At 34.9% G+C, this 12,085-nt stretch overlaps 1 protein-coding gene across 1 annotated transcript in view; it reads left to right on the top strand.

The window, feature by feature from the left end:
- Nucleotides 1–10,878, top strand: part of BRIP1 (BRCA1 interacting helicase 1) — a 178,746-nt gene extending 167,868 nt beyond the window's left edge. Inside the window, 5 exon segments of the mRNA XM_067022117.1 lie at nt 5,269–5,351; nt 8,027–8,279; nt 8,281–8,354; nt 10,021–10,760; nt 10,762–10,878. Of these exon segments, the coding sequence (XP_066878218.1) occupies nt 5,269–5,351; nt 8,027–8,279; nt 8,281–8,354; nt 10,021–10,760; nt 10,762–10,836 (1,225 nt within the window). The 3' untranslated portion in view covers nt 10,837–10,878.
- Nucleotides 10,879–12,085: the final 1,207 nt, after the last annotated feature.

The raw sequence follows: 12,085 nt of genomic DNA, 5'->3' as shown, positions 1-12,085 counted from the left end.
TGAAATTAAGTTGCTATCAATCCAAAATAGATTTTTATAAATTAAGGTGTTTATTATAGTCCTCAAAGCAACAATTAATAAAATAACTCAAATATCTATTGCACACAGAAGAAGGCAGTAATGAAGGAATAGTGGAAGAACAATAACAAAAAAGACATAGAAAACAAATAGTAAACTGGATATTTGCAAAATAGCTAAGTAAATTCTACCTTATCAGTAATTACATTAAGTGTAAATGGACTAAGCACTCCAATCAAAAGAAAAAGATTGGCAAAATGATTTTTTTTTTAAAGAACATGATCCAACTTTATGCTGCCTGAAAGATAAATGCTTTGGTTAAAAAACACAACTAGATCAAGTGTAAACATAGAGAAAAAGACATACCATGCAAGCAGTAAACAAAAGACAACTGTTTGGTTATACTAATACCAGACAAACTTTAAGACAAAAATTGTTACTAGAAATTTTCTAATAGAATTTTCACTCCATTAATTCAACAATTATAGTTGGAGACTTTAATACCCCACTTTCAATAATGGATAGAACAGTTAGAAAGAAAATCAACAGAAAGGAAAGTCTTGAACAACACTATAAACCAACAATTACAAACCTAACATTTATCACACTCTACCCTACAATAACAGAATGCACATTCCTCTCAAGTGTACATGACACATACTTCAGGATAGACCATATGTTAGGCTACAAAATAAGTCTCAATACATTTTAAATGGTTAAAATCATAGAAAGTATCTTTTCTGATCACAGTGGAATGATAGTATAAATCAGTAACAGACAAAACTTAAAAACTTATAAATACGTGGAAGTTAAACAACTTACTCCTAACCAGTGGATCAAAGAAGAAATCAAAAGGGAGATTAGAAAATACCTTGTGATAAATGAATATAACACAGTGTACCAAAATTTTGAGGGTAGAGTGAAAGCAGTGCTCAGAGAGAAATTTATTTTTATAAATGCCTGTATTTAAAAAAAAAGTCTGAAATCAGTACTCTAACCTTCTACCTTAAGGAATTAGGGAAAGAAGGGCAAATCAAACCCAAGGCAAGCAGATCAAAGGAATAGTAGAGATTAGAATGGAAATAAATAGAAAATAAAGTAGAAAAAGTCAGGGTAACAAAAGTTGGTTCTTTGAAAAGATCAAGAAAATTAACAACATTTAACTAGACTGACCAAGAAAAAATGCAGAAAGGACTCAAATTACTAAAACTAGGAATGAAAGAGGGGTTGTTACTGCCAAACTTACAGAAATATAAAGCATTATAAGAGACTACTTGAACAATTGTTGTATGACAACAAAATAGATAATTTAGATAAGTTGGACAAATTCAGGACTTCCCTGGTGGCACAGTGGTTAAGAATCCTCCTGCCAATGCAGAGGACACACGTTAGAGCCCTGGCCTGGGAAGATCCCACATGCTGTGGAGCAACTAAGCCTGTGTGCCACAACTACTGAGCCTGTGCTCTAGAGCCCACAAGTCACAACTACTGAGCCCACCTGCCACAACTAATGAAGCCCGTGTGCCGAGAGCCCATGCTCAGCAACAAGAGAAGCCACCAGCCCCTGCTCGCCGCAACTAGAGAAAGCCCATGTGTAACAACGAAGACCCAGTGCAGCCAAAAATAAGATAATAAATAAATAAATTTTTTTTTAAAAAAATGATGGACAAATTCATAGAAAGACAGAGCTATGGAAACTGACACTCAAGCAGGAGAATGTCTGAATAGATCTATAACAAGTGAAGAGATGGAAGAATTAGTAATATGAAAATTTCACACAAAGAAAAGCCCAGGAAAGAATGAATTCTAGCAGACATTTAAAGAGAATCATTTACAAACGCTTATGAAAAATAGAACAGAAAACATGGAACAGTTTATTCTATGAGGCCAGTGTTGCCTGAAACCAAAAGTAATCAAAGACATCACAAGAAAGCTACAGAACAGTATCTCTTATGATTATAGATGCAAAAGTCCTCAACAGAAAAGTAGAAAATTGAATCCAGCAACTTACTAAAAGGATTGTACACAGTGACCAAGTGGAATTTATCTCAGGACTGCAAGGTGGTTCAACATCCTGCCAGTTTATTGGTTCAACTAAAATCAGTGTAACACCATATTAGAGTAAAGTACAAAAACCACAAGATCATCTCAAGATGAGAAAAAGCAATTAACAATATAACACTCAACAAAGTAGGAATAGCAGGTACTTCCAAAACCTTAAAGGGCATCTGTGCATCCAGTAGTTAACATCATACTGAATGGTGAAAAGTCATCATTTTTCTCCTAAGTTTGAGAATAAAATAAGGATGGCCGCTCTCACCACTTGTATTCATTATTGTATTGGAGGTTCTAGCCAGGGCAATTAGTCAAGAAAAAGAAATAAAAGATATCCAGATTGGAAAAAAAGTAAAATTATCTTTAAATTTGCAAATGATATGATATTCTACATAGACATCCTAAGGAATCCATAAAAAGTAACTATTTAGAGCTAAAACAAGTTCAGCAAAGTTATAGGATGCATATTCACTCTACAAATATCACTTACATTTTTTAAAAATTAATTTATTTATTTTTGGCTGTGTTGGGTCTTCGTTTCTGTGCGAGGGCTTTCTCTAGTTGCGGCGAGCTGGGGCCACTCTTCATTGCAGTACCTGGGCCTCTCACTGTCACAGCCTCTCTCGTTGAGGAGCACAGGCTCCAGACGCACAGGCTCAGTAGTTGTGGCTCACGGGCCCAGTTGCTCTGCGACATGTGGGATCCTCCCAGACCAGGGCTCGAACCCATGTCCCCTGCATTGGCAGGCGGACTCTCAACCACTGCGCCACCAGGGAAACCCCCAGGTACATTTTTGTACACTAGCAATGAACAATCCAAAAATGAAATCAAGTTAATTCCATTTACAGTAGCATCAAAAAGAGCAAGATACTTAGAAATAACTTTAATGAAATTACCCTGAAAGCTTCAGAATATTGTTGAAAGAAATTTCTAAATAAATGGGAGAATTCCGTGATGATGGATTGGAAAACATTATTATTAAGATAGCATTCTCCCCCAAATTGATCTACAGATTTAATATAATCCCAACCAGAATTCCAACTGGATTTGGTGCAGAAATTGAGAAGCTGAAAAAAATCCTAAAATTCGTATGGAAATTGAAAGAGACTCAGAATAGCCACAAAAAATTTGAAAAAGAAGAACAAAACTGGAGAACTGACAATTCTTAATTTCAAACTTACTGCAAAACTACAATAATCAAGACTGTATTGTATTGATATAATACAGACATGTAGAACAAGGGGTAAAATTGAGGGTCCAGAAACAAACCCATGAATTTACAGTGAATGGATTTTTGACAAAAGTGTCAAGACAATTTAATGAGGAAAGAATAGTCTTTTTCACAGATAATTCTTGGATAATTGGATATCCACCTGGAAAGGAATGAAGTTAGACCCCTACCTCACACCATATACAAAAGTTAACTCAGAATGGATCAAAGACTAGCAAGGTATAAATTTTCTTGACCTTGAATTAGGCAACGGTTTCTAAAATATTTGCAAATCATGTATCTGATAAGGGTCTTGTATCCAGAATATATAAAGGACTCTTACAGTTCAACAATAAAAATATAAATAATGGAATTTTAATTTGTACCAATAATTTAAATAGACATTTCTCCAAAAAAGGATACACACGTGGCCATTGTACACATGAAAAGATGCAGAACATCATTAGGGAAGTGCAAATCAAAACCAGAGTGAAATACCACTTCATACCTCCTGGTACATCTATTGGAAAAGATGGACAATAACAAGTATTGATGAAGCTATGGAGAAATTGGAAATCTCATACATGGTTAATGGAAATGTAAAATTATGTGACTGCTTTGGGAAAAAAAAATGTAGCAGTTCCTCTAAAAGTTAAACATAGAGTTACCATACAACCTAGCAATTCTATTCCTAAGTATATACCCAAGAGAATTTTTTAAATGTATCCATATAAAAACTTGTACACAAATGTTTATAGTAGCATTATTCATAATAGTCAAACGGTGGGAACAACCCAAATGCCCATTAACTTATTTATGAATGGATAAACGAATTTGGTATATCCATATAATGGAATATTATTCAGCCATAAGAAGGAACAAAGTACTGATGCATGATACCAGTAACCTTGAAAACGTCATGCTAAGTGAAAGAAGCCAGACACAAAATGGCATATATTATATGATTCTAGTTATATGAAGTGTCCAAAATAGGTATAGCTATACAGACAGAAAGTAGATTGTGGTTGCAAGGGGTTAGGGGAAATAATCTGGGTAATTGGGAGTGACTAATGGGCACAGGGTTTCTTTTTGGTGAGGTAAAAATGTTCTGTAATAGACAGTGGTATAGTTTGCAGAACCTTGTAAATGTAACCACTGAATTTAAAAAAAATTTTTTTTTTTTATCCAGCAGGTCGTTATTAGTCATCAATTTTATATACATCAGTGTATACATGTCAGTCCCAATTGCCCACTTCATCACACCACCACCACCACCCCCTGCCACTTTCCCCCCTTGGTGTCCATATGTTTATTCTCTACATCTGTGTCTCAATTTCTGCTCTGCAAACTAAAAACCACTAAATTTAAAAAATTTTAACAATGTTTAAAATTTTAAAAATTAGCAAATCGAACCCAACAATCTATAAAAAGAATAATGCACATTACCATGGTGGTTATTTTAGGGATGAAAGAAAGGCAAGCTCAGTATTTGAAATTTTGCCAGTATAATCCACCATATTAACAGTCTAAAAAGAATAACTACATGATTATATCAATTGGTGCAAAAATTTTTTTACAAACTTACTCATTTATGATAAAAACTTGTTAAACCAGAATAAAAGTTATGTACATAAAATCTACAGCTAATATAATACTTAAGGTAAAAAATATTGTGTGTGTAAAGAAGGCTTGGGGAAATATTTTCTATAATTTTCTTGTCTTTCAAAATAGAATGCACGTAACATTTTTGGGTATGTTATCAGTAGTTGGCAAAAGTAGGAGAGTTTTTAATACACCCACTTTGGTACATAGTACTGAGTAGTTTCTAAAAACTTTACTCATAATAATGACTTTGATTAAAGGACATGTCATTGATTTTGATACCTGACACATCATTGATTTTCTCAACCTTCTGTCTGTCCCACTAGAAATGTGGCTTTATTTTCACTGTTATATTTATTTCATTTTCTCCCTATTTTTTATAGGTGTATTCGACACAAAAATGATTGGGGAGCTCTTATTCTAGTGGATGATCGCTTCAGGAGTAACCCAAGTCGATACATATCTGGTAAGATTCTCAACTGGGCTTAGAGTAAGAATTAATAACAACCTTTGGTATTTAATGACTTCTATTTTTAAAGACAAAGAATTGGATAGAGAATTTGAATTACTAGGTCAAACATGGATAAATTCACATTGACTGGAAATCTAGCCTTTTAATGCTTCTGTGTTTACAAAAAATCTTTTTTTTTTTTTTTTTTGTGGTATGCGGGCCTCTCTCTCACTGTTGTGGCCTCTCCCGTTGCGGAGCACAGGCTCCGGACGCGCAGGCTCAGCGGCCATGGCTCACGGGCCCAGCCGCTCTGCGGCATGTGGGATCTTCGCGGACCGGGGCACGAACCCGTATCCCCTGCATCGGCAGGCGGACTCTCAACCACTGCGCCACCAGGGAAGCCCACAAAAAATCTTTATAGAGGAGAATCTGGTTACTGACGTAGTATTAATCAAGATCCTTCAATTTCACCAGAATGTGGGGTTTGATTCAGTAACATAGCAATAATTTATTTACCATTGTCAGGGAAAAAGCTGTTCCACAGAAATGAGTTTTCCAAGAAATATTAAGTTTTTACATTTAAGCACAAAAGCAATCCTTTGGTACTTAGGATTCTTTTTATTCTTTCATTCTGGATTATTTGAGTTTTATTGTTGTATGTGTGTGTGCTTGTTTGTTTAGAAATTCTTCAGTTGTTATAGAGTTTATATTAGTCAGAGCTAGTATTTTCTAAAAAGAAAAAAAAGCACCACTGTATGCTGCAAGATCAGGTACAGTCATTTTTCCCCACTCAGATGAACAAATACTGTGTGCCTATAGTTTTCATCCGAATCAATACCAGGAATCCATCTGTTATTAAAGAACTGTTGGAAGTACTTGCATTTTTGTTATCTTTAGAGCTGAAAAGTTCATACCATACTATAATGGAAAGATGCTAATTTTTAAATTTGTTTCAGATTAGCTGTCTATGGATATGGACTCTACTTTTTATGTTTCAGAGCCTAATTATTATATTTGGTTCAATATTAAAACATATCCACCTGGATTGAAGCAGGAAATGCTGTATTAGTCGTTTCTTCTCTTTCCCTATAAAGCAAGCCAAGGCCAAGATATAACCGAAAACAAATGATAAGTGCTTATGTTTAGTCAGCAGGTGGAGCTCAGATTCTTTTAAGCTTTCAAAAGCAAAATGACATTTTACACTGAAAAGGCTTTCTTTGATCACGAAAAGTTCAAAATGAAAGCAATAACTATAACGCTAAAATTTTTCAATTTGGGAAATTTTCATATTCTTATTTGGTATAATTATTTTCCCCAAGCAAACAAAAATAAAGAAATTTAAAGAAATGCTGTTTAAGGGTTTTTTTCTTATTTTAAAATCTAGAACTGAAATTTTTACCTTGTAGTTCACATTTGTTGAGAGATTTTTTTTGAATTAAGTATTTTTCATTTTCTGTAAGGTTTTTATTTTTTCTGAGACTCATAAACTTTGAAATCTTATCTAGGCAACACAGCACAACAACATACAAATTCCATTTGATGACTAATTTTTGTTTAACTTCAACTCGCATAAGAATAATTGATAGAAAAGCTCCATTAAACAAAAAAACTAAAGGAATGTATTTGAAATGAAAGTATAATAGTTCAAGTTGCTTGAAGCCCTGTCTTAACTTTCTCTCAACTTAAAATAACATAGTGACTTTTTTTTTTTTTTGCGGTATGTGGGCCTCTCACTGTTGTGGCCTCTCCCGTTGCGGAGCACAGGCTCCGGACGCGCAGGCCCAGCAGCCACGGCTCACGGGCTTAGTTGCTCTGCGGCATGTGGGATCTTCCCGGACCAGGGCACGAACCCGTGTCTCCTGCATCGGCAGGCGGATTCTCAACCACTGCGCCACCAGGGAAGCCCCATAGTGACTTTTTAAATTACTCCAAAAGATGATAGTTTTAGTAACATCAGAGAATATTTATTTTCTAAAGTCCAAATATCTGAATTTCATTCTGAAGTGAATCATACTCCAAAACACCTTATACTGTTCATATGGTTTATTTTTATGCAGTTTTCACATGTCACAGGGTCAAATCTTGTCCCTTACAACTTCATTATTTATATATTAAAAAATAATTATATAATATTCAGATAGGACATGATTTGCCCATAAAACAGTGTTATTCCTTTTACTCCCAGAATAGTTTGATATATTTGGAATTGGAAGGAGAAGGGAAACAAACAAACAAAAAAACCTATGAGACTGTAATCTTGAATTTATTTTTGCTAAAGGAGTCAAATTTAAAAGTTGGAATAAAAGATTGTGTTGTTTAGAACTTGTATTTTCTCTGAAATTAAAAGGTAGGTATTTTTTTGTGGGGAATTATGATAAAATTAAATTTGCCTTATTCTCCAGTTATTCTAAATTGACAAATAATACATTTTCCCACCTCCATTCTACTCCCACTGCCTCTTCCCTCCATCCAGTTGGCAATCACTGCATGTAAAGAGAAATGCTACTGATGCAAGAGCGTATTGTACATATGAAGGTAAAAAGGCAGGAAAAATGTTGAGAACCACCCTGTAACCTCTAAATTCAAAGTAGATTACCTCACCAGAGAAGTTATCTAATTTTTTTTCTTAATACATAATATCTTCACTGAATAACCAAAGTTTCTTTGCTGGGTTTACTTTTTGCCTTAAGGACTTTCTAAGTGGGTTCGGCAGCTGATTCAGCACCATTCAACCTTTGAGAGTGCACTGGAGTCCTTGGCTGAATTTTCCAAAAAGCACCGAAAGGTCATTGATGTATACAAAGAAGACAGAAAACCTATACAGGACAATGAGTCTACGCTTGCAGTGGCTTGTTTGAAGGATAATACCTCAACTTATTTATTAGAAGCAGCAAGCCATCTATCACCAGAATATCCTAGGGAAGGTAAAGTAAAAATGTGTCTAAGAGCTACAGTATCCTAAAATGATAGATAAAAGTCCATCTTTACCAAGAGGCATCATCTCCAGAAAGGAGAAAAGTATGAAAAGTTCTAACCATTTACATTTGGTAGAGAAGTCTTCCATTGTGTTTAGTGAAATGATATTTGTTATGCTATAGATTAACGTCCTTAAATATGTTGGTTATTGTAATATAAGGTGTTATCATAAAATAATGAAATAGTATGATGTATCAGAATGGGACCAAATTTTTGTCAGGAGATCTACACATATTTTCTGGTTTTCCACTTAGAAGCATTGCCACTAACTAACTTTGTGACCCCCACTCCCGAGCAAGTCACTTAACTTTTTGAGTCTTAATAGAAGGGATATCTGCCTACCTATCCCTCCAAGTTGGGTTGTAGAGATCTAATAAGATGATAAATATCACAACATTGTAAAGCACTATGCAAATGGTAATGTTTTTCTAAAGGTGATATTAAAAATTGACCTAATTTATAGATAATTGTCTTACATGAATTTCTTATTTTAGAGAAGTGAGAGTCATTTATTCTAAATGATAAAAAAATAATATTTTAAAATATCAGTATATAGTGGATTAAAATATAATTTAGAAAATTAAAATATAGTTTAAAATATATTAGAATATAATACATCAGGGATTAGCAAACTATGACCTGTGGACCAAATTCAGCCTGCTGTTTTTGTAAGTAAAGTTTAATGGAATACAGTCACACCCAATCATTTATATATATTGTACACAACAGTAGAGTTGAATAGTTGTATGTATTGCACTAGAACAGCATAATTGAGTAGTTGCAACAGATACAATGTGATCCACAAAGCCTAAAATACTTACTGTCTGGCCTATTATAGAAAAAGTTTGCCAAACTGTTCTGTATCATTGGATATCATTTTGTTTTAATTAACATATAATAGTAGTTTAATATATCACTTTTTAAATATTTATTTTATAGAATATGCTTCTATCCTAACTAAATGTCATAGTGAATTCTAGGCCATTATACTGATAATCAGGAAAACTAGGTTCTAGTCCAGGTCTGATTACCAACCAATTCTATGACTTTAAGCAAATAACTTAGTCTTTGTGGTTGTCAGTTTCCTTAAGGGAATTAGTCTAGGTCAGTTTTTCTCGATCACTGATTAGTGGATTTTTAAGGTATTTTTACAGCCTGTTCCCTCCTTTACTCATCCCACTTCCTCTTCCTTTTTTTTTTTTTTTTTTTTGCGGTACGCGGGCCTCTCACCATTGTGGCCTCTCTTGCTGCAGAGCACAGGCTCAGCGGCCACGGCTCACGGGCCCAGCCGCTCCGCAGCATGTGGGATCCTCCCGGACCGGGGCATGAACCCGCGTCCCCTGCATCGGCAGGCGGACTCTCAACCACTGCACCACCAGGGAAGCCCTTCCTCTTCCTTTTTACCCTTTCTTTTCTTGTTCACTTCTGAGGTCCCTGGTGTGGAATTTGATAGTTTACCAGACAGCATTATAACTTGGACTGGGCACCACTGGAGACCTAAGATTCCTTTCAGAGTTAACACGTTGTGCTTTAAAATGGATTGCTTAGAATTCTTCCATTCTAAGGTAGAAGTCCTGCTACTACTTGTTATGGGCTCTCAATTATGTATCCTATACAGTTATTTCAGTATTTCTAACAAAAATTGTTTTAATATAACAAATATTACATTAGGAGAAGAAAGTTAACACTCATATCTTTGTATTTGTAGATGATCCATTATTATTGGAAGAGTCTGCCCAGGCAGTAGGAGCAGAAAAAATTGTGATTTCCAGATCCACAAGCCCAACCTTCAACAAACAAACAAACAGAGTTAGCTGGTCTGGCAGTAATTTTCCGGAACAGTATCTTACTGGTAAAATTCTGACTGGAACACGTAAGTTTAGGTCATCAGAGGACTGTGCCTCTAATTCTTCCACTTTCAAAACAGAAAAGGGACATGAAGCAGTTTTGCCACTCACTGATAAATATGAGTCCTCCTCTCTGACAATAAACACAACACTTGGACCATCCCCTCAATCAGAAACCATTGTTCCATCAATAAAGATTAATGCTGCTCTCCCGAATCCAGAAGATCCAGACGTTCAGTTGTCTCTAGTAAGTGAAGAAGCTGAACTTTCTACTTCAAATACAGCTTTTGAAACAGAAGCAGAGGATGAATCTATCTATTTTACACCCGAACTTTATGATCCCGTAGATACAAATGAAGAAAAGAATGAGCTAGTTGGAACTGATAGAGACAGCAGATTGGCTAATAATTCAAATTGCATTTTAGCTGAAGATCTTTTTGAAATTAAAACTATGAAAGGAGTGGATTCAGTCAGAGAAATGAAGGCTGAGGATTGCACAGGCACAAAGTTGAAGAGTGTCATGCATATTAAAGAAAGTCAAGTTGATGATGTTGGTAGTAATGTAAAAATGACTCATATAAACGAATTGGAACTGGGAAAGCACTCATGAAACGGATATAAAGAACTTTAAACAGTCTCCTTCCAAAACTAAAGATGTGTTCCCTGGTGTTAGGTAATAATACTTAACTGTCAAGGTATAAAAACATGTCGTCATGCTTATATTAAACTCTACTGTAAATGATAATTTGTACATTGGATAAGTGATATCGCTTTTTTTAAAATTTGAGACATATAATTCACTTTAATCCAAAGTCTATATTATGTTCAGAAATATAAGTTTTACTATTCTCAAGTTTTGATAAATTGATTCATAAAAAATATTTTCCTCCAAGTCTTCCTTAGCCAAATGCAATATTAAATTAATAAATCCGGAAGATATGTAGTTTCCTAAGGCACTTTAAATTTCACATAAATATTTGTATTTTGTAGTCCTCTTCATCCATTTGTTTTCATACTGATGCCTGAAAATTAATAGCATTGTAATCCAGTCACCCCTCAGTCATGTTTCACTGTAGATTTTACCTCAGATCAGTCTGAGGGTATTTTTTGTTCGTTTTTTAGAAATCAGTTTTCTTGAAAAGTATATTCCTGTATTAAACTGCCTACTTATAAGTAATTAAGAATTAAGGGGGCTTCCCTGGTGGCGCAGTGGTTGGGAGTCCGCCTGCCGATGCAGGGGACACGGGTTCGTGCCCCTGTCCGGGAAGATCCCACATGCTGCGGAGCCTGCACGTCCGGAGCTGGTGCTCCGCAACGGGAGAGGCCACAACAGAGAGGCCCGCATACCGCAAAAAAAAAAAAAAAAATTATAAAATGCCAAATGAAGGACTCCAAATTTTCAATTCTAATTATTTAGCTTCATCACCATTGCAGAAAAAAGTGACATGTTCTAGCATAAAGGCTTCAGTTATGCAACTAAGATAGAAAACTTCAAATATAAATTTAATAAATAAAGCTAAACTGTAGCTGAAGAACGTTCCCTTATAGCTCAGTAAGCTTTTCTGTAAATTTTGACTCTGTTTTTGTGAATGAAGCTACACTTTTGATCAAAAATGGTTATAAAAGTAGCTCTTCTCTGACATCATTCCAAAAATGCATTCACCAATCTTTTCCAAGAAACATCTGTTACTCAATAGACATTTAGGCTTCTTGGAGTGATTGAAATGAAGTTTTCTGAGCAGTTCAAGTTGTTGATGCGGTTTATTATTTTCAAGTCAAAATTCTCAGCAGTCAGGTATCTTCTATATTCATTTGGAACAATGATTTATTATATATGCATATGTTTACTTTCATTTTGATGACATTTATATTGAATACAGCTTAATTGTTTCTATAGCATTGGATGTTACAACTCTAAGCATAGTT

Source organism: Kogia breviceps, chromosome 19, assembly GCF_026419965.1.
Source record: "Kogia breviceps isolate mKogBre1 chromosome 19, mKogBre1 haplotype 1, whole genome shotgun sequence".
Classification (NCBI taxonomy): domain Eukaryota; kingdom Metazoa; phylum Chordata; class Mammalia; order Artiodactyla; family Physeteridae; genus Kogia; species Kogia breviceps.
Note: the sequence above shows the minus strand (reverse complement) of the source record. Positions and strands in the feature narration are given on the sequence as shown.